General features: G+C 40.9%; 3 protein-coding genes across 10 annotated transcripts in view; 2 read left to right on the top strand and 1 right to left on the bottom strand.

Annotated features, from left to right (window-relative positions):
* NAA25 (N-alpha-acetyltransferase 25, NatB auxiliary subunit) overlaps positions 1-6,320 on the top strand; it is a 55,473-nt gene extending 49,153 nt beyond the window's left edge. For all 3 annotated transcript variants that reach the window (XM_081036912.1, XM_081036911.1, XM_081036913.1), the window contains one exon: positions 3,813-6,320. In XM_081036912.1, the coding sequence (XP_080893038.1) occupies positions 3,813-3,935 (123 nt within the window). In that variant the 3' untranslated portion in view covers positions 3,936-6,320. The remainder of the gene's footprint in view (positions 1-3,812) is intronic.
* A 3,609-nt stretch (positions 6,321-9,929) lies between these two features.
* ERP29 (endoplasmic reticulum protein 29) lies at positions 9,930-16,790 on the bottom strand. Its single transcript, XM_081036931.1, has 3 exons — positions 16,543-16,790; positions 12,264-12,402; positions 9,930-10,743 (listed from the first exon to the last, which is right to left on the bottom strand). Exons 1-3 carry the CDS (start codon positions 16,684-16,686, stop codon positions 10,241-10,243), a joined length of 786 nt encoding a protein of 261 aa, XP_080893057.1. The 5' UTR covers positions 16,687-16,790; the 3' UTR covers positions 9,930-10,240.
* Positions 16,318-23,102, top strand: part of TMEM116 (transmembrane protein 116) — a 108,026-nt gene continuing 101,241 nt past the window's right edge. For 4 of the 6 annotated variants that reach the window (XM_081036928.1, XM_081036927.1, XM_081036929.1 and 1 more), the window contains exon 1: positions 22,840-23,001. In XM_081036928.1, the coding sequence (XP_080893054.1) occupies positions 22,930-23,001 (72 nt within the window). In that variant the 5' untranslated portion in view covers positions 22,840-22,929. Of the gene's footprint in view, positions 16,408-16,963; positions 17,161-22,839; positions 23,002-23,102 lie in introns of those variants that run through there. The other 2 variants (XM_081036926.1, XM_081036925.1) reach the window with 2 other exon arrangements.

Genomic DNA, 23,102 nt, shown 5'->3' with positions numbered 1-23,102 from the left:
ATGGAACCAAGTATGGGATCAAAGGTAGCAGTCATCCAATTTCTCTTGGTAATTATTTTAGGCTGGTTTCTTAAAATGCTATTAGCAAAAATCCCCGTAAATTGTTGCGTGTAATATGTGGATTCTTTTAAAAAATTAAATAAATAAAAGCTTTCAGTCTGAAATAGCTGAAGGTTTAATGGTGTGAGGTGAGTTAACATTTACTCTCCTGGAGTACGTGTAGGATTTTGATAGAGGCCAGAAGGGCAGTGGTCGCACTTCCCGTTTCTATCTAGTTGCTTCAGTGATGAAAGTCCGATCGTGAAGAATGCTTCACTTGAGTGTGTGTCCTAAGCCTCTGCTGATGAGAGAACTCGTCCAGTAATCTGAGGGCAGCCATCATCCTCGCCCCAGACTTGCCCAGAGAAGGAAAGGAAGGGAATCTTGCTTGCACACCAGCTGTAAAAAATTGCAAACCCCTCTTTTGTAAAGTTTCAACACGCTAGAGCTTTCAGCGAGGGGCTTACTGGGGGAAGGGGCTCAGAGCATTTAACATTTCCAAAGTCTGGATAAAGGAAGCAGACATGTGTTGTGATGGGAAACTAGAAGTTTGGTTTTAGCCAGGTAAGCTGTATATTCAGTGGCTTTCATATGTGTATCAGAATGAATGTAGACTTCAGTAGTGAGTAGAAGTACTAGTTGATGCATTATATAATTCTTTAGTATTTTTGTCTTCCGTTTTTTTAAGCCTTACTTTATTTTGAAAAGTAAAATATGCACATGGTGAAAAAAAATTCAAACTGTAAAGAAAGACAATATAGTGAAATGTCTTCCTCCCATTCTAACCTGTTCCTTATTTCCCTTTCCCAGAAGGAACCACAATTATCAGTAGTTTCTTATGCACTCTTCCTGAGTTAGGTAACCCATCTACAAGCATATTAAGTCTATTTCCCTCCTCCTCCCATGTTCTCACCTTTAAATATGAATGATAGCATCCTATACACGTTGTTTTGTCTCTTGCTTTTTTGTACTTGGTCTCTAGGGGACCATTATGTATGAGTAATTATCTACTTTATTCTTTTTAACCGCTCTGTAGTATTTCATCATTTCTTTACACGGAAATGTTTGTTACAAGAGAATTAGAAAATAGAGACTAGCACCTCCCAGTTCCCAGCCTCACATCAGTCCCAGTCCCACCATACAGAACCATTCCCATATTTCCTCCTTCCCTGTGACGCATTTGTATCTGCCATTAGCTTTTTTTTATGACTTCCGGGTATTTTGTATCCAGCAAAGGCCTAGTAATTGAATCCTAGAGAAATAAGGTACATCCTGGGTAGGATTCTTGCCTCTACCTCCACTTGAATGGAGACACTTGTTGGTCTTTTTGGAACACCTTTACATATATAAAGAAATCTGATCATTTGTGGTAATAGATTTGGAGCTGTTTAACTTTCTGCTTTTTAGAAGAAATCTAAACTTATTCTTTATTCTGAACTCATGCCCTTTCATGAATACTGTAGAAAAACAAAAACTTAAAATTATAGTAACTATTCTTAAAAAAAACAACAAAAAAATCTTGAGGGTTGCAGACTTGAACAAATGTCACATGGCTTCATGTGGTTGAGCTTTGCTGGGTATCTTTGAGATTTTTAATAAGTACATACAAATTTATTGAGCTCGCTGTTGTTGGGCTTGTAGAAATGTAATGACCAAAAAGACCTGGCTGTAGAGAGATGCATAAAAATTAGTTTAAGTTGGAGATACAATGTAGGCACAAAAAATCTGAGCTAGTCAAAATGAGTCACTGGATAGAGGGGACATTTGAGGATTAATACATTCTCACCAGGCAGACAGGAATGGATGGAAGGAATTGCGAGTAGAAGGAGGCAGACAAAAGCACAGAGGCAGGAAAGGGAATTGTGTGAGGCACCATTGGTTAGTTGGCAAAGCCCAGAGCATGTGGTATGTGGGAAAGACTGGTGTGAGGGTGACAGGCACACCAGCCCTGCTGTAGTGACTGTGAATAATTGTTCAAAGATTTATCTGCCTCCTGAAATGGGGAATAAGATTTCTCTTTTTGAGTATTTTAGAGGTTACCCTTAACTTTGGGCTACTCTCTAGATTTTCCAAGCTCTGAGTCTCCTCTTTTGACCTTGGAAAAGTTGCTTAACCTTTGGGTCTCAATTTTTTTTTTTTTTTTAATTTTTATTGGGGAAGGGGAACAGGACTTTATTGGGGAACAGTGTGTACTTCCAGGACTTTTTTCCAAGTCAAGTTGTTGTCCTTTCAATCTTAGTTGTGGAGGGTGCCGTTCAGTTTCAAGTTGTTCTTTCAGTCTTAGTTGTGGAGGGTGCAGCTCAGCTCCAGGTCCAGTTGCCGTTGCTAGTTGCAGGGGGCGCAGCCCACCATCCCTTGCAGGAGTCGAACCGACCTTGCGGTTGAGGACACGCTCCAGCCGAGCCATCTGGGAGGCAGCTCAGCTCAAGGTGCTGTGTTCAATTTTAGTTGCAGGGGGCGCCTTGTGGGACTTGAGTTGAACCGGCAACCTTGTGGTTGAGAGCCCACTGGCCCATGTGGGAATCGAACCCGCAGCCTTCGGAGTTAGGAGCATGGAACTCTAACCACTTGAGCCACCAGGCCGGCCTGGGCCTCAATTTTTAAACAACTGTTTAGTATTCAAAATATGAATGCACCACAGTCATTGAACATTTTAGGTTGTTTATATAATTTGCTTTCTCATACAGTACTGAATGAAATGTATTTGTACATACTTTCTTATACACCCTTGTATTTCTAAGGTAGGTTAGGTCTCAAGTAGTAGAATTATTGGGTCCTAAGATGTGCTTTATTTCTGGCCTTTGCAATACTGCCAACCTCATGTAAACCTAACCAGTTCTCAGCCAGCCTCATTTCTGGGTTTGAACACTCTATCCCCTTTATTTTTTGTGGTGTCTACCCCAGGTCAAATGAGCAGCAAATAGTGTAGGATTAGGAAAACTTTGGGTTTTTTTGTTTAATTAATACCAAAATAAGAAAATAAGACCTAGACAGACCATCAGCTCTAATGCATCTTTTGGAGTAAAAATTAGTATAAGACCTGGTATTATATTATATTTATTATATTATGTTATGTTACGTTATATTATATTATACCTGGTCTTATATAAAACCCGGTCTTATATTATAGTAAAATAAGACCAGGTCTTATATTAATATTTGCTCCAAAAGACACATTAGAGCTGATGGTCTGGCTAGGTCTTATTTTCAGGGAAACATGGTAGTTGTTTGGCCTCTGGAACCCAGGAACTTTTCAGTATGGAGGGAGACCTGTCAATATTGTAACTAAACAAGATGATACTGGTAAATTTGTTGCCTTTAAAAAGTGGCTGTGATGAATGTCCAAATTAATAAATTTCTGCTTTTTTCCCTAATGAAGCTAATAATCAGAAATCTCAATTTTTCACTTTCTACAGCTCAGAATAGTGATTTTATGTCCAAACTATTTAGTAATAATTTTCTACTTTTTTCTTGGTCAAAACTATTAATACTAATCAGAAATGTTAGTTTTGTGGCTTTATATGACATAATAAAGGTTACTTGAAATAATGATGCTAAAGCAATAGGGTATTAGTGAAAAATGACGTGGAAAAATACACATCTGTGATGGCTTGAGCCTTCTGTGCATTTTATGAAATTGAAAATGATCCAGTCTATTCTGATGGCGCTTGCAATGAGACCAAAGGTAATGGTAATTTCAGTTTGTATCTAAGGAGTCATAATCCGGGGGAATGCTTTCTGAGCAGGACCACTAATTCTTGTCTCCTTTGTAGGAAGAGAGAAAATTTTCAAAGACTGTGCAAGGGAAGGTGCAGAACAGTTATCTGCACTCACTTCTGGAAATTGGGGAGCTGCTGAAAAAAAGACTTGAGACCACAAAGAAACTAAAAATTTAAGGAAGTGTGAACCACAGGCACTGAGACTCTATAGCAGAAAATGACATCATCTTCCCAGGCAAAATCTACATCTGGTTGACCATCATTTTAATCCAGAACTTCCTCATAAAATGCATGAAGGACTTTGATCGTGAATTAATTTTTTAGGTATTAAATGTATACAACTGATTAAATTATTGTATATAAACCAGAAGCAGGACCCTCATCTGGGTTTGACCACTTTTTATACATGTTCATATGCATATGGCAGCCACAAGAGAACTCCCCTTTTCTTCTTCCCTTCTATCACCAGAATCATCTGGTGTGGGGAGGGTCCTATAAAAGCAGCAATAGAAATTAAGCATAAAGCATCAACCTCAGCAGCTGACTGGCCCTACCATTATAGCAGTGGACATTTTGGTCTGGTCCTGAGCCTTAGGAAGCAAAAAGGAGAAGTAGAGGGGACCATGACCGGAAGCAGGCCCTCTTCACATCAGCAGTTTAGTTTCGTGTCTTCTTCAGTTGCTTGACTCCCACAGAACCCAAGGCAGGTATCCAAAGGGCCTTAGATGCAATTTGGCGTAAGCACCTGCTGCTGAAGGGCACCACTCAGATGACCACAGGTGCTCATGTTGTGGCTTCATAGTTCCCTTAGCCCCTTCTGAGCCCTGTGCACGTTCCAGCCCAGATAGGCTTCTGTTAACTTACAGCTGTTAGGAGGGAAAAGCAGTGCAGACCACTTACAAGCCTGCTGAGGACTAGCTTGCTGTCTTTCATCCATTTGGGAAAGATGGGAAGCACTTTCAAAGAAGAGAGGTGTACATAATTTATTCAGGAACGTCTAATACCAATGTCATTGGTTTTGTGAGATATATATATATATGTATATGCTTTTACATATATATGTATATTTTCAAGCATATATGTGTGTATATATGTGTGTGTGTATATATATATATATATATATGCTTGAAAATAAAGATAATACTGTAGTGTTTTTTTTAAGTGGGGGGGTTGGGAAGGAAGGAAGAATGTATATTACAGACTTAAGGTAGGTTTTAAGTTTTAGGCAGGAGAAAGAAATGTTACACATTGGGTTGGAGGATCAGTTTACTTCCTTCAAACTTGAGAATTTCACCCCGTTGGTGTTTACATTGTTCACCTGGAGCTCCCCAAGACTACATAGCTTCAGAGGCAGGTCTGACAGAAAAGAAACATTGCTCTTGAAAATGTTACAGTTTATACAATTGCTTTGGCAACCTTTTTTTGCGTTTGAATCTGTGCTTCTGGTTTTGGTCTTTGTTACCCAAATACTGTTAAACTTAGTGATTTTTATAAGAGCAAAGAAATTAATTTGATCAGGAAATTCAAGCATCTGGTGGAGGATTGGTCTTGAAGACCTAAAAGGTCCTTTCCAACTCACTTCTCCAGTGAAATGTGATACTTTTTTCTTTCAACAGCAACCAAAAGAGCGTGGAAAGTCTCTATGCAAAGCAATTGCATTTTGTCTCCTCATCTTGACTTTCTTAGACTCAACAGTTTGATAGGGTGATTAATAACTGTTTAAACAGCCAAGGAAATTTTTTAGAAAATTACTGCCTGTTCAAAATAAGACTTGTTGGAAATCCTAGTCCATCAAGTAATTTCAAAAATTAGTTTTGAAGTAAATTAGTAGCCACAGCTGTCACACCCCATCCCAAAAGGAAGAACTGATGAACAAGATGAACTGAAAATTCTGATTGGTTCCAAGTGACATCATAATTTTGTAAAACTGTGGCGTACACGGAATCTTGTGTATTTATGGGGCTGGGGGTATATGTGTATGGCATGTGTTGTTGAAATAATGTTTTTTTGAATGTCCAAAAATACTGTACATAGAAATAGAAATGCTCTTTGAAACAGTCTATCATTTGACCATGATCAATCTAACGTATATGTGCGTGCTCAGTGGCTGGCCTTGGTCCCCATGGACAGGGCGTGACTCCAGTGGTCTACCTACCTAGTCTCTTGCCCAGGGCCATCTGGCACCTCTACTAAGAACTCAAAAGGTGGGTGTTAGTGACAATGTTACATCGAGGTTATGCTTCCTTTGTTACTTGCTGATTTTCCTACTAAATGTAGCATTTCAATTAGATCCAACGTCTTATGTTTTGAGAAAATTGTAAAAAGAATGAAATTATGCAGAAATAGCCAATATCTTTTATTGATCTGTTCTTTTGGAAACTGTCATGCACTATAAATTGTGTACAGTTACAAATATATATATATATTCTTACATGAGTAAAAAGCACCCTCTCCAGCAATCGTATGTCATTGGTATTTGAAGAGAATTCCCAAATAACCCATTGCTGCTGCTGCTGTTTTTGGTTTGTGTGGGTTTTTTGTTGTTTTTGTGTGGTAAATTGCTATTTAAAAAAAAAAAAAAAAAAAGGAAAGGAGAAAAAACACGACTACTGTTTACAGACTGAAAAATTACTGCTTTTTATACTACTGAGATCCTAAGTTAAGACTCTCCAAAGCAAACATTTGGTTTAAATCATATATCTGATGTGGATAAAAGGTAGAGAAATTTTTAGTGTTCTCCACATAATGAAAAATGTACAAATGCCTAGTTGTGTTGCCCATCAATTTTGTATATTTTCATAATTTTAATTGTTGAAAATTGCATTATATTTTGCAATCACTATGTTCAATCTGGATTTGTCTTTCATTTTAACTTTTAACATAAAAAGGGGTTTCAGTGTTATCTACGGCCTTGTTGTTGAAACTTCCTACTTATTTGATGTGATTTATTAAATTGGGAAGTACACATTCTTCCTTCTTCAGAATTAAGCATAGCAAATATACTTTAAACTGGATGGGTTAATTTATATAAACACTTTTATTTTAAGTTGGCATTTCTGCCTGGTTCATTTTTGTTCAGATTTCTAGAAGCCACCTTTTAAATGGTATAATTCATCTCAATTTTGTATTGAGTATTACATTCCTCAGCAATAGTATTTGAGAATTTAAAATTTATATTCCAAGGCCATTAGACTTTTTGTTTAAAAGTAATACCTTGCATGCTAGCATTAATTCAAGATATATGTAATGAGTACTTATTTACTATGTGCAAGATTCTATTTTAGACTCTCCTGATATAATGGTAAATGAGACCATATGCTAGTTAGTGGCTGAGGTGGGGAACGTGACAATAAAAATATTAGTTTGTAATTAAGTTCTTTTTAATATATCAGGGTATGTCATAAGCTGGGTCACGACAGGACCCACTGAGTGGTGCCATCTGACCTGAATGAGGGAGTCGGCCTTGGAAAAAGGAACGGAAGTCCAAAGGCCCCAAGGCAGGAAACAGCTCAGCATGTTCCTGTGACTGAAAAATAAAAGGCTCAAGTGGCTGGGACTTAATGAAAGGAGTGGAAAGGGGAAGGGATTGAGATGGAGTGGGGATCAGAGCAGTAAGGATTTGTTGCCAAGGGAAGGAATGTGATTTCTAAATTTAGTGGGAAGTGAAGGATTTCAGACAATCTGATGACGTGCTTTATGAGTATGTGAACTTCACAGGCTCTTGAGATCAAAAGTTTATTCAGACACACTGACAACAGTGGAAAGAAGAGATGTTTGTTTTTCCTCTCCTAGTTTCCTTTCTGTTCTGTGATACCGTGTTTCCCTGAAAATAAGATCGGGTCTTATACTGATTTTTGCTCCAAAAGACTCAATAGGGCTTATGTTCAGGGGATGTCATCCTGAAAAATCATGCTAGGGCTTATTTTCCAGTTAGGTCTTATTTTGGGGGAAACATGGTAGATACTAAATGCTCTTATTTGAGGCCTGAAAAAAGTCAGTTTGTACCTGCTTCCATCCCAATGGTCTGTTTCCCTTTAGCAAAAGGTGGGTACCTGGATATACTTTACTGCCATTTTTAACTTTTCCCCCCAGATGGGCTCAGGGTTATACTTCTTCATGTTCCCTGTTTTTTAGCTGCTGCGACTGCCTTGATGCAGACATCTATTTCATACAAGTCAAGGGTAAGCAACTGTTGTATCAAATGCTTATAACATTTGTTGGTTACCTAATTCATGCTTGAGCACAGAGCTTTTTTACAACCTCCAGCGTCTACATATTCCAGTAAAAGTGGGTCCCAGATAATGTACTATTTTACATGAGAAAAGTAGTTGTTGCATACAAGGTTACTTAAGACCACCCAATGAGGTAAGGGTTGAGTAAGATTCAAACTTAAGTATTGATGAAATGAGTTAAAATCCAGACACCCCCTCAATCCCCAATCTCAGTTTTGATGGCCGTGTTCAAATTCCCATTCTATCTTGGTTCTCTATTGAATAATCAGTCTCTCTTGATGTGATTCTAATGCCAACATTTTTGTGTGTGTGTGTGGCACCAATTACTAAGGAGTATTTGTAAATTAAAATGATTCTTTGCACTATTTGAGATTACTTGCAAGTTCCTTAGAATAGAGTTCTCTGTTGGTTCCAGGATCTCATCTGCTTCAGGTTATCTGAAAAGTCCCTGAAAATTGTATATATTTGTTTTAATTCTGGGAAGCCAGTCCATAGCTTTCATTAGTCTGATTAGCAGCATTTGAGCCACAGTATTATTTAATTAGATGCTAAGGATTAGAAGAAAGGAATCCATTTGTCTTAAGTGTCAGGGAAGATTCAATTTTATGTAGCATATGCAAACCACTTCACTCTTAAACTAGAAACAGGGCTCATCTTTAGTGAAAAATATTTGATACGAGCCTCTGATTTATAATCTAGTCCTACCCAACAGCCCATGTTTCTTCAACTGAAGACCGTGGGCTTATAATGATCCCCAGCCCAGACGCATCCAGTGAAGTACCTTGGGTGTTGCCACCTTTCATTCCTCTCACTGAGATGAGACCACATTCAGGGACTGTGGATACTTTTAGTTTTAGAGTTCTTTCCCTATCTGCCATTTGTCTTACTCTTCATTTCCATAAAATAATGAATAGTTAGTTCTTAGGAAGTGATTGTTTTAGGTACATGAGAAAAAACTAGAACAGCTAAAGCAAGTTTACCAGTGAGAAGCTTTGAAAAAGATCTCCCCAAATTTTGTTATAATTGAAATAATTAGTAGGGGAAATACTGAAATTATTGGGCCAAATACATGTATTCTTGTCAAATGTTGAGAATATCTATGCTGGTTATGGGCAGGAGTTTAGGTTTGAACATTTTTTACCTAGTTGAATTGTTAGCCTAAGCGACCACAATTGTTTTTGGTCCATCCAATTCAACACATGAATTTTCCTCCAGATTTTTTTTTGTTTCCAGTGACTTTAAATAACAATCTGGGGGAAATAAAGGAACATAAACAATTTAAGATTTTATTTGCCAGCTCCATCCAACTTATATTTGTGTGGGTGCAACTAGACATATTTCAGGAGCTGTCTAGTTTGATAATTTCAAATAGTTAAATATGAAAGTAGGGATGTTATGAAGCTTACCATTGCAAGTCCTGCTCATCACTCCTGAGAACAGATTTCAAAGTCACTACAATGCTCCCTCTGTTTTAAAGTTGGTACTTACTGCGTGAACTGACAGAGTAACTTAAATGACAAATAATCCCCCCCCTTTTAACTTCCAAATCAGACTGCACTGTATCGTTTAGCTATCTAAATCAAACTCGAAAAATACCTATCAGATTATATCAATAAAACTAAGAATTTGCTATGTATCTCATGGAATATGGAAAATAAATATACTGAGATTCATTAACGTTGCCATTCAATTTTAAGGAGAAGAAAATTCAATAAGAAGACAATGCAATATACCAGACCCACAATCAGTCCACATGAGTCTGACACCAGTGGAAAGAAAGGTAGGCCTTGAGCTGGGGCCCATTTCCAGTGTTACCAAGATAATCTGTTACTCTGGTAGAGTGGAGTCCATACCAGCTTAGATTAAAAAATAAATTCAAAGGAGAAAGCAGGTCATAGGCCAAAGTATAATTTGTAAAAGAAAGTTGAATGGCTTCAGATCCACTTAACCAAAACACAGAAACTTTAATTAGATCAGAATTACACCTGTCAAGGACCTGGGCAGTACACTCTTTATAGCACCAATTCCTTCTGAGGGAATTTTCATAAGCCATCTGAGTGAGTATTCCAGCTATACTCGGACTGGCTACAGAGATGTCCCAAGCATGGTCACAACATCAGTATCTGGGCATGCTGGTTTAGGGTCACTTATCCCACCACTCCCTTGTATCCCAGGAGGGTCTCACAGGCAGCAGGTCCTAACTCTCCCTCCCCATCCCCACCAAACTCTGGAAAACCCTAGGGTGCCTTTTTACAGCTCCTCCTTCTCGGCCCCCTTCTTCTGAAAGGCAGTCAAGATGTTTAAACTCTTCTGGAGCTCTTCCTTCTTCCCGTCGCTCATCTTGTTCTTCTCAATCAGCTTGGTGATCCGGGTCATCTCTGATGCTGGGAAATCCTCACCCTGGTCTAAGACCTTCCCCATGATCTTCAGGTACTGCTCAGCCCACTTCTTCTCAGTCTCCTTCACACCTGAGAGGTTGTCCTGCCCCCGCTTTAAGATGGCCTGTCGGGCCTCCACGCTAGAGGCCTTGATGAACTCTGCAGCAAGGGCGTCATACGTAGGCAGGCAACCAGGCATACCTAGGTAGACCCCTTGCCCCTTTAGCCAGCGCTGGATAGCTCCAACCTTAACTGCCCCATTATACAGTACCGGGTTCTCAAAGTCCCCATCCCGGAAGAGGTAGAAGACTGGGTACTTGTCTTTGTCCAGCTTGTATTTCTCACTCAGTTCCATATTCAGCTTGTCACCATAATCTGTGAATAGAAACCAGATATGGGGTGTCAACCTCAAGGCACTTATATTCTTCTAAGGGTCCAAAGAAAGATAATAAAGAAACCTAAGTGATTAGTGCCCTGAGGAAAATAAAACAGTGGTGTGACTGGGTAAGAAGGCCCACCTGGAGATGAAATGAGCCGAGACCTAAGGATCAAGGAGCCAGACATGTGAGGATATGGGAACTGTCTCAGGTAGAAGGACTGCAAGTCCTTCCGAGGCAGGAATGAGCCGGGTGTATTTAAGGATTACAAAGGCCAATCTGGCTGGAGTTGAGAGAAAGGGAGCCTGTGATAGGTCACATCGTCCGTACCACACGAGGGCTGTTGTAAGGTCCCATGAGGGGGTATGTGCACTCCACCTGGCAGAGTTAAGCCCTTAGTGTGAGGTAGCTGTTAGTATTTGCTGTGTCCTCCCTGAAAGGCAGCAGCTGCCCCAAGGGCTGACGCTGTGATAACTGGTTTGTCACACCCTGTCAAGAAGAAATGGCCCAGACCACTTATTCGGAGGCAGGAGAATAAGAAGCATGGGGTTCCAACCCTAGTTCTGCCACCAAACTCTACGATCTTGAACATTGTTTCTTCATCTGAAAAAGGGTGGTGGTGGGTCACAGCACTTCCTTTATAGTTTGTCCCAAGGATGAAATATGTAGCACAGTGGCCTGGCACACAGTAAACATTTGATAAATGTCACTTATTATGCTAAAAGCCCCAAGGGAGTGAACTTACAGCTGAGTCAGAATTGACCGACTGTCCTGGAGAAGTGTGCCAGCTATCTGTACCGAGGACCAGACTCTCGCACTTACTAGGGACTGAGGTATTTCAGCTGGGAGGAAGCTGAGAGAGGGAAGAACCCACTGCCATGGGAATAAACACTTAGGTGGAATTCTGGATGAACAACTTTCTACACCACAGCCTTGAGCTGCAGTTTTCCTTAGGTATAAAATGGAGATAGTAGTACATCTCGCTTCTCAGGCGGGGTTCAAGATTAAAAATGCAATGTCTGTGTACATCTTTACAGACTGTAAACCACTAAATGTTGGCCACTATTATTAAAGCTGTCATTGTGGTTGAGAGCTGACCTTGGTTTAGTGGCAGCTCTGGTGGATTTGAGCTAAAGCCAAATCCCCAGTTTTGCAGTTTTGGTACAAACGAGCTGAAATGAAGATGGAAAAATGGACTATGCTGTCCCCTAGGGGGCAGGGCACCCCCTCTGCAAAGAGAGCTCCAAGTTCTCCTATTAAGTTTGATGTCAGTGGAGGGTAGAGGATAAAAGATGGTGGATTCCTTCCCCTCAGGCCCCTGCAAGGCTGCGCTGAGGTTCTGTGGTCACAGAATCTGCCCACGCTCATTGCTGGGGACACCAGATTCCTTGAAAGGCCATGACCCTGTTTACATGTGGGGTTCAGACAGAAAGGTGCTGGGATTCCCCCAACAAGTAGGGAAGTCATTCCTGGCTTCCTCCCTCTCTGCCCTCCCCAGTCATCTTGGACTTGTCATACCTGAGATCCCCACCTCTGCCACCAAGAGGTCATCACTGGAGGCCGAGTTTTCAGCCAGACGCTTGAACTCATCCTGCTTCTCACCGTAGGGGTACTGGGTGTCGAACTTCACCAAGACGAACTTGCTTTTGGGAATGACCTGAGGGCGTATAGAGCTGAGCAAGTAGGGGTTCCAGGGAACTTTGGGGATAATTGCTTTTCCCAAAGGTTAAGAAATGGAGTAGTACCAAGCCCACAAGGGAGACAAACTCTCACATACCAATATTCATTCATTCACCCATTGATTACTTTTAGTAATTTAGTGGTTCCTGCTTTGTGCTGGGTACCCTATTAGATACTTGTTCACACTAATCAAAGACATACAATCCAGTCTAGAATAAATCTGTAGATGTATTAAGGCTTTCTCTAGTGGTCCTTCTGGTAAGGCTAAGGAGACCCTTAGCACGCACTACATTGGCCCGTAACGCCCATGATCCCAAGGGGCCTTTCTCAGTAAGCACTGAATCAGAAACGTGACAAAAACCAACCAACCAACCAACCAACCAGCAATCTATATGAAGGAGTTGGTACCATGGAGGAAGCATTGGCTAGGGAGTCCAGAGCTGAACTCTGTAGTTTCAGGGTTCAAGGGAAGTTCCTGAGATGCCAGGCTTGGAACAGTGACCCCTCCCCTAGACCACTGTTTACTTTGGCTGGATTTCTAGGTCCTAAACTGTTAGGGCCAAGATTTTTAATTGTAAAATTCACATAACCATTTTAGCCATTTTAAAGTACACAATTCAGTGGAATTTAGTATATTCATGATGTTGTGCAACCATCACTAACATCTAGTTCCAGAACATTTTCACCACCTGAAAAGGAGCCATGTACCCAGAGCCATATACCCATTAAAAAATCATTCCCCAGTTTTCCTTCCTAACCACTAATCTGCTTTGTTTCTATGGATTTGTCTACTCTGATGGAATTATATAATACATGGCCTTCTGTGTCTGGCTTCTTTCCCTTAGCATGTTTTCAGGGTTCATCCATGTTGTAGTATGCACCAGTATTTCACTCCTTTTTGCAGCAAAATAAATATTCCAGTGTATGGATGGACCACATTTTGCCTAAGCATTCATCAACTGATGGACATCTGGGATGTTTCCACCGTTTAGCTATTTGTGGATAGTGCTATTATGAACATTCATGTACAATTTTTTGTTTGAACACCTGTTTTCATTTCTTTTGGGTACATACATATCTAGGAATGGAACTATGGGGTCATGTAGTAATTCTATATTTAACATATTGTGCAATCCAAAGGACTTCCTTTTGATAGTTTCTTCCAATGCACAGATTTTATCTAACAAACTGTCTTTGGTCAGTAATACTGCCTTCTCTTCCTCTTACATAAAACCTTTTGTTCTTCTAATCAGTGATCACTGCCGGTCAGTATTTCATCACAGGCCATCATAATTAAGTCAAGCCGACATCATCCCAGTTTTTGTAATTCCTTGTTCCTTATTGTGTGCTGATGTCCATTTGATTTTAGGTTGGAAAAGAACATTTAAAAACTGCCTAGAAACACAAGGGAAGGGGCAGAAGCCACCAGAACAGGTAATCTTTAAGTGGTCATTGACCCCAAAAATCCTGAGCTCTGGGGGCCTAAAAGCAGGGAAGACTTAAAATATAAATGAGATCACATCCCTCCGGCCCAAATGGCCTTATTTCAATTCAACACACCAAACTTATTCTTACTAAGGGCCTTTTCATTTGCTGTCTCTGCTGTCTGGATTGCACTTTCCTTGGTTCATTCCATGGCTATTATTCAAAGCTCACTTCAAATACCCCCTCCTAATGGAGAGGCCTCATCCACCCACACTATCCAACACTGCTTCATTTCCATCACATCCTTTATCCGGCTCTACTTTCTTTCTGCATCAATCACTCTCTGAAATCCTTATTTGCTTGTTTGTCCTCCCTACTTGAATGTACATTTATGAGAATTAAGGACCTTGTCCGACCTGTGTTTTGCTATGTCCCTAGTGCCCAACAGTACCTGTGTGTAGCAGATGCTCCAAAAATATGTGCTAAAGGAACAAAACTAGGGCAGACTTTGGTAGCACATGCTACATGTCCAGGGGGAAAACAATTTAAAAAGCACAACACAGGATCCCTACATTTGTATTATGCAATAATATTAAGAATCATACAGTGCTGTAACATTGAAATAGAATTGAGAGGCCACCATCTTTTACTTTCACCATTCTTACCCCTGGCAGAGTGGTTTTGAATGGCAAGCATTTGCACAATAAATTTTTTTCTTGTTTTTTTTACTCAGTCTATACCTCTTAATTGCTTTAGGACTCTCCTTTCCTCATCCTTGAGGAATTGGCTCCACCATAACATTTAGGCAACTTGCTTCTTCAATGGACAGATGAATTCATTATTCATTCATTTACTGAATAAAAAGATACTGAGGCCCTATCATGTGCCAGACACCGTTCTAAGTGAACACAGCAGGAAAGAAAACAGACAGGGTCTCTTATTTCTAGTGATGGTGAAGAGCAAGAAACAAAAAAAGGTATTGGAAATCACTGAAAGGCAAGCATGGAATGAGCCTCCTGGACACAATACTAGGAAGTTCTCCTTTTGTTCAATGGTATTAAAGAGAGTGAAATTTAGAAAGGGACTGGAGAAATATTTGTTCATTCAACAAATTATTATTGAGCATCTTCTAGGTATGTGACAGGTAAACTGTTAGGTTGTGTAGTTGATCAGTGAACAAAACAGGTAAGGTAGTTTTTCCCAAACATATAATATTCTAGTGTGGGAATTGATATAACAGATAAGGAAAAAAATGGCTGAGGGAGGGGAAATCATGGAAGGGCTCTGAGAAGGTAACGTTTAACCTAAGCCTGAATGATGAGAAGCAATCAGCCTTTCAAAGATGGGGCAAAGAATGTTCTAGTCAAAAGTGCAAAGGGCCCGCTGCAGTAATGACCTACTAATATTTAAAGGACAGAGAAAGTGTGGCTGAAGCAGAGGGGACAAAAAGGAGAATGGTTAGGAGATGAAAGAAGAGGGAAGCAAGATCAGGTCATGTAGGACTTAGGTGGGTTACGGTAATGATCGCCTTGACCAGGCTGTACCGGTAGCAGTAAAGATGGAGAGGCACCAACTGATTAGGAAATACTGTTAACTTTATAGTACACAGATTCCCTCCAAGTCACACTTGGTCTGTGATGTTATCCCATTTCCAAGTTTGAGAGGGTAGGAGTGTCACTTTGCCAATAAAGGCCCCCAAAGTATAGGTTGCTGTGGGGTGTGCCTGACAACCATACCTACACTTTTACATTCTTGAAACTTTGCCTTGAATGAGCCACAGGTGCCAAATCCACAAGAAACCCTTTTGAAAATAGGAAGAAGCCAACCACTTGAGACAGATTTAGAACTCCACTTTTTGGGTTCACTTCCTAGCAATAGGTACAAATGAAGAAACTAAAAAGATGGGCTCTCTCAAAGCCTTAGCTTGCCCATCTTGTAGGCAAAGTTAAAAGCTGCCAGTGGGTGAAGACAGGTTGCAAGAGGAGGGGGTTGAGCCTGCATTCAGCCTTCAACTTTTCCAACGACAATTAACGAGGCCAGGACCCCAAATTCTGTAAATAATGGAGGTAGAAAGTAGTGGTGAGTCCTTCCGTGCTTTGGCCCGATTATATTCATTTTTCCCCCCCAGGCACAAGATATTCTCTATAAGGGGATTGAACCGAAGCTTATTCTTAACGCTTGCACTTTTCAGGAGACTCAGGCTGTCTGCACGGTGTTTGCATATTGCAAATTAGGCTGCAATCCACGCCAAGGGAAGAGGGTCGCAGAAACGCGTGCCAAAACGCCGGGTTCCCACCCCGCAGCCCAACCACAGCAGGAGCTGTGGCGTCCGCCTTGCGCCGCCCTCCGAATCTCCCACTTGGGACTCGAGGATTGGATCTTGTCCGGCACCGCCCTCTCCCCATAGGTGAGGGGAAGGGGCACCCGGTTCCCTCGGCTCCATCTCGGCAGCTCTTTTGCAAAAGAGGAAGCAAGTACAAATACTGCAAAGGCAAGGGTGCGAGGGGACCGTGGAGCACGGTCAGGATACGGCTTCGGCGCAGAGTCCATCAGCCCTGTAAGATGGTGGGAAGCCCTGATCGTCGCCACAGACCACCCCTAGCTAGACCTCTGTCCCCTGCGTCCCCCACAGATCTACGCTCCCCTGGGCGCTCAGGCTGCACCTGCGTGCGATGGTCCCCGCCCCCGTTACCTTGTAGAAAGTGACTGTATCCAGGGGAAGGGCACCCTTGGTGTGCAGGCCGCTCCCGCCCTGAGGAGCGGAGAGGAGCAGGAGGAACAAGAGGGGAGGAAACAGTGGGGAGAGAGAAGCGGCGCGGGGAATAGCGGCAGCCATAACGCCGGATTCTGGCAGTGGGAGCGAGAAAGGCTGTAGTACAGAAAGCGCGGAGTTGGGAGTCACGTGACCAGGAGGGCCAGCCCCGGCGGCTCGCGCGCGCCTAGGGTGAGAGGGAGGGGCCACGTGAGGGGCGGAGAAACGGGGCTGCCGCGCGCGCGCACTCCGCGAAGCTGGCGCCGGCCAAAGGTGAAAGGGAGGAGCGACCTGGGGTGGGAGGAGCAACTGGGGTGGGGGTGTCGCGGAGAAATAAACGAGAGCGACAGACTGCCGCGCACGCGCACTCTGCGAGGCGAGCCGCTGGGCTGCGCTTCTTCCGCCCTCCGCGTGAGGGGAGGCACGAGGAGCGTGCTTGGCGGCTGTGCAGCTCCTGGTTCGCTGTCTTTTCTCGTCTTCGAAGATGACGACGCCAGCCACCACTCCTTCCTGCCTTTGGTCCGTCAGGCAGTCGGCTGGGATCCGCTACTGCCTTAGGTTAGTCAGTCAGTCTGACTGTGCTACTCCACCTCCCTCAGTTGGCCCAGTATTTCCCTCAGTCAGTCATACTCCGCTTGCTGCCTTCGTCAGGCCCTGGGTTGCGCGGCCAAACTCTTCTGTCAGTATGGCGGTCACGGCCACTCCTGCCCTCCGCCCACTCTGATAGGGCAGGGTCTAGTTGGTTTACACCAGACGCTGGGTGTGCCTGCGAGGCGCCCGAGGTGAAGAGACCGAGCTCTGTGCTGGCGGCCCTCACAGTGGTGGGGAGGAGGAGACGTGGGAATAGTAACTGGTAGAACATAAGACTCTGGAGACGCAAATGGCGGTTCGGTCAGCCCTGCTCGGGAGTGTCAAGGAGAGGTACCGTCCGGAGATGACTTTTGAGCTGGCTCTTGACAAGAAGAGGCGTTTACAAGGTAAACACCAAAGGCTAGTTCTAGCGACGGGAAGAGCATGATGAGTGTGTGAAGGTTCCCGAGGCCACGTTGCAAAGGGTCTCATCCAGCTAAAAGGTGTGGAGCCAGCAAAGGTTTTGGCCGCGAGAGTGACGTCAGATTTGCTGTCCCTCGCGAGTGAAGGGAAAGGATTGGACAGGAGAAGGCCGGAGGCAGGGAGAGACGGGTCTGTTGCCGCAGTGTAGGTAGGAGACGCTCAAGTCCTGTAATCAGACATTGAAACAGGAGGGTCGAAGAGGTCAGGAGGCAATTGACACGCGTATTCCACACTAGCTGTGGAATCACTACGACGTCAAAGTTGAATATGCATATGGACAAAGACTTTTTATTTTTTTTTTATTTTTTTTATTTTTTATTTTTTGTTATTTATTAGTTTCAGGTGTACAAGACAAGGTAATACTTAGACGTTCATCATTTCTATCCCTCACACTGTGAACCCCCCTCCCCCCAAGGACAAAGACTTTTTAAAGTCACATCAATAAATAAGACATTCTTTCGACTAGATGGTAAGATCGTAGGAAACTTTGTTTTGAACGTCTGTTATTTTACTTTTGTTTTTCCAGTAGTGTAGTATTAAAAAGCTAATAGAGATGTTTAACATCCTGGGATCAAATCCTTTCAGCAGAGATGTTTTTCTTTCTCCTTTTGTCCCACTTTCAATTCCTGTTGTTTTGTCTTGAGGTATTCGTATAAGGCACACAAACAGACAGGTATTTTAGAATTTCATAAATGTTAACGTCTCTTTGGTGAGGACATCTGAGCTGATACTTGAAGGGTGAGAAGGAGCCAGTCCTGTGATTATCTGGGGGAAGCGCATTCCAGGGAGAGGGAGCAGCTATTACGAATGAGCTGAATTAGAAAAGTGCTTGACATGTTGGATTACACAAGAGTGGTTGGCAGACACTAAGATGGCCCCCCATGAGCCCTGCCTCTTGTGTAAGCCTCTTCCCTTGAGTGTTGGCAAGATCTGTGATTAACGGAATACAGGAACGGTGATGGAATGTCACTTCCGTGATTTGGTGACATAAGATGTGACTTCCATCTTGCTGGGAGGACATCTTGCAGAAGCCCACATAGCGAAGAATTGAGTGTAGCCTTTGGCCAACAGTTAGTTAGGAACTGAGGCCCTCAGACCAACAACCCTCGAGGAACTGAATTAGACCAACAACTACATGAACTTAGAAGCAGACCCTTCCCCAGTTGAGCAGACCCAGCCCTGATCAACATCTTGATTATAACTTTGTGAGAAGCACTGAAGCAGAGGACCCAACTAAACTATTCTTGGACTCCTGACACATAGAAGGTGTGAGATAATGAATTAGTGTTTTAAGCCAGTAAATTTGTGGAAATTCGTTATGTAGCAATAGATAAGTGATACACACAATTTGATAAACATCCTACCATATATTTTTTCGAGCCATTGATGAAAGTGTTTTACAGAACATTGCCAAGTCAGAATGCTGATTCACTCCACTGGAGGTCATTCCTAAATTAATATTGATCAATGAATTAGCTCTCCCTTTGGTTTATTTGTTCAAGAAATGCCCTCAGTTGTGCTTTCACTTGATCTATCTTTCCTTATTTTTATATCATGAAATTTCTCTCCAAATACTTTGTGAAAATGCCATATAAACTGTGTCTAGTAATTGTTTCCAAAAAGAAAATTGGGTGAGTCAGGCATGCTTATTTATAAATCCATGCTGACTTAGTGGTTATATTTTTCTAATTGTTTAAAAGCATCTTTTGGATAGTTTATTGTGGAATCTTGTCTGGGATTAATGCTAAGATCTTTCACTTAGGGTTTGCAGATTCTTATGTTTCCCCTTATAAAAACACAAAAAAATTACTTATCACCAGTTTCCTACAATTTCTAGTAATTTTCCTATTTTTACATGAACTCTCCAGATTTCATTGAATGGTTTATTGGGTTAACCTGCAAGTTTTATCAAAGTCCTGGAGTATAATTTGTTCAGGCCAGGAGTGGTGGGTTCATTTCGAGCAGTCAGGTGCTCTCTTATAATCTTTCCCTTCAGTTCCCTCTTGCAGTGTTTGTTTTACACTTTTTAATCTAAATATTTTTCTTTTCAATAGGAAAGACAGAAACATGTTATCCATTAATTATTACACCATGAATTTCAGCAATGGGACATTTCCTTCCCTGTTTTGTCCCAAATATCATTTTTTGGGGAACAGCTTTATTGAGATATAATTCACCAACCTTACAATTCATCCTTTTAAAGTGTACATTTCAATTGTTTTTAGTGTATTCACAGAGTTGTGCAACCATCACCACCATCTAATTTTAGAATATTTTTCCCCCTAGAAAGAAACCCTGTGACCATTAGTGGTCACTCCCCATTCCTTCTCCAACTACCTTCCTAGCCCTAGACAACCACTAATCTACTTCCTATCTCTATAAATTTGCCTATTTTAGACATTTCATATGAATGGAATCCTACAATATGTGGTCTTTTGTGACTGGCTTCTTTCACTTAGCATAATGTTTTCAAGTTTCACCCATGTTGTAGCATGTGTCAGTACTTCTTTCCTTCTAATTGCTAAATGATATTCTATTGTACGGATAGACCACATTTTATTTATCCATTCATCAATTGATGGACATTTGTGTTGTTTCTACTTTTTGTCTATTCTGAACAACACTGTTAAGTTTTTGTGAGGACATATGTTTTAATTTTTCTTGGGCATATACCTAGGAGTAGAACCTGATTTATACCTAGGAGCTGAGCCATATAGTATATGTTTAACCATTTGAGAAACTGCCAAAATGGCTGCAGTATTTGACATTTCCAGCAGCAGTGTACAAGGGTTTGTATTTCTCCACATATTAATCAACAACTGTTGCTATTATCTTTTTTATTATAGCCATTCTAGTACATGTGAAATGGCATCTCAATGTGAATTTCCCTGATGGCTTATGATGTTGATCATCTTTTCATGTGCTTATTAGTCATTTGTATATTTTGGGGGAGAAATCTCTGTTTAGAATTTTTGCTTATTTTCACATTGGATTTTATTTTTGTTATTGAGTTGTAGGGTTCCTTATGTATTCTGCATATAAGTCCCTCATCAGATACATGGTTTACAAATATTTTCTCCCATTCTGTAGGTTGCCTTTTCACTTTTTTGAGGGTATCCTTTGAAGCACAGAAGTTTTTAATTTTGAAGAAGACCAGTTTATATCTGTTTTTTCTTTTGTTGCTTGTGCTTTTGTTGTCATATCTAAGAAACAATTGCCTAATAGAAGAATTCTCTTGATATCATTTTAATTTTTAAAATTATTTTTCCATTTTCTCCCATTAAACAGTTCCCTGTTAGAATACAGTAGGTGTTAAGAATGAGAAGTCAGACTGACTGAGTTTGAATCTTGGCATTATCACTTGATAACTCTGTAACCATAGGGAAGTGACTTGATTTCTTTAAACCTTAGTTTCTTCAACTGTAAACCTCAGTTTCTTCATCTGTAAAATGGGAATAATAGTACTTCTTACCTCAAAGGTTGTGTTGCAGATTAAAATGCTTAGCATAGAGCATTACACATAGAAAGCACTTGATAATTGGTAGTTATTATTACTGGAAATCTTCTTTGAGTTGAGTATTTTTGTTAAAATAAAAATATTTTACTAGGTAGGTGTTGTTCTTGACTTTGTATCCACTGTATTAAATTCCTCATTGTAGAAATTGAACAAATATTTGTTAACTAAATTGATACGTAATATATATTAGCCCATTATGTGAAGTGAGAGCTGGGATGTGTTTGAGCTTGCTAAAGAGATAAGTAAAAAAAGGAGAAGAGAAACCGAAAATAAGTATCACCCACTTCATCATTTGGGCTCAGGTTAACCCTTGTAGAAAAGGAAGATTGGAATATTATGTTTCCAAAGACATTTCAAAGGGGGACAGTTAAATATTCAGAAGGCAGAGGACTAATTTAGAGAGAAAAATGGAAAAATAAATCCCGAAATGTTGTCTGGTGGCATAACACATTTTAGAAGAGATGCCACGAGAGAAAAGTTCTATGAAGAGCAGCAGACTGATTTGGCATGGCTGTTTTCTGAACAATTTGAGATGTGTTCTTGACTGAGACAAGAATCCTTTGTCCAAAAGCATTCTCTTATCCCTTAGTGAGACTGTCATTAGTCCCCTCACCCTTATTACATAGATATATGATTAGAGGACTCAAAGCACTCCCTAAGACCTATGATAGGGATTTCTGATCCATAAATTTACTGGAATTTTTATTTATTTGTTTAATAATTTAAGCAAAGTGATTAGAGCCTGCCTCCACTTAATGTCCCATCTTCTACTCCACACTACACTTGTATTCTTAACCTCATTTGAATAAATGAGTCACATATTTAAATTATTCAAGCTATGCAAATGATCTAATTTATGTTATCCATAAATATTTGTAGAATGTATGAAATACAGAAGTGAGTATGGTTAGATGAAATAAATGGTTACATAAATGAAATGTTCTTCCCTCTGCTTTCTCCTTCCCCCAATCTTTGTCCAAATTTTACCAGTTCTTACAAATACCATTTAAATGCCAATCAGTGTATATTATTTTTGTGTGCAGATAATTTGAGATTTTGGTATGTATTTTCCTAATAACAGAATTGTTATAGGATATGCTTATAAGCCATTTTTCCTACCATATTATAAGCTGGAAGTATGGGTCTGTATCTTATTTGTCTTTCTATCTTCCATAACACAAAGTTGATATATAAACATTAGTATATTAATTGAATTGTGTAATTATATAATTATATTTCTGGTGGGAATTTTGGGTGCAGAATATTGAAGATGTTAGTATTAAATATGAGACAATAGTAATAGCCCCTTTTCTTCACAGCCTTTTCCTGGTACTACTAAAAATTTATTGAATGAGTTTTATATGTACGCTCTCTTTCTCATCACAGGCTTCTGTCTCAAAACGGGCAAGTTTTAAGCAGACTTCCCTTCTTCCCCAATTTTCTCTCTCTTTTTTCTGTTCCGTTTCTCTCTTGCAGCTCTATTTACCTTTTCACTATGACTTATTCTCTCCGTTTTATTATTCCTGCCTCTTACCCCTTCTTACAATTCCTAATGCTTTTTAGAATTTGTTTCCTTGTCACCTGTTCTATTTTTGTTCTTTCTACTTGGCTTTCTCCTCCACTTGTTGCCACCTTCTTTCCTTGCCCTCAAGATACAGGGCAGGATTGGATAGGGAGGAGCCAGCTGGGGTAGGGGTGGAGCCACCTGTTTCACTGCTTGAGGATTCAGAACCTGACTGAGAAGGATCCGGCTGCTTATGTATAGCTGGACTCAAGTCCCTATGGCCTTCCTACTGGAGGCTAGCATTCTGGAGGACAGTTTGGACTTGGTGAGATTAGAAGCTGTCCCTCTCTTCTTTTTTGCTTCCCCGCTTTTCCTACCTGTTCTGTATTTTCCACTCATATTTTCTCTCTCCATGCATGCTATTAA

Source organism: Rhinolophus hipposideros (genome assembly GCF_964194185.1).
Source record: "Rhinolophus hipposideros genome assembly, chromosome: 24".
Taxonomy (NCBI): domain Eukaryota; kingdom Metazoa; phylum Chordata; class Mammalia; order Chiroptera; family Rhinolophidae; genus Rhinolophus; species Rhinolophus hipposideros.
This window is presented reverse-complemented; position numbering and strand designations above follow the sequence as displayed.

Coding starts and splice junctions, on each gene's coding strand:
- ERP29 (XM_081036931.1), bottom strand. CDS start 16,686: ATGGCTGCCGCTATTCCCCGCGCCGCTTCTCTCTCCCCACTGTTTCCT. Junction 12,403..16,542: donor ATACAGTCACTTTCTACAAG/GTAACGGGGGCG, acceptor ATACGCCCTCAG/GTCATTCCCAAAAGCAAGTT. Junction 10,744..12,263: donor GGCAGAGGTGGGGATCTCAG/GTATGACAAGTC, acceptor TTCTATTCACAG/ATTATGGTGACAAGCTGAAT.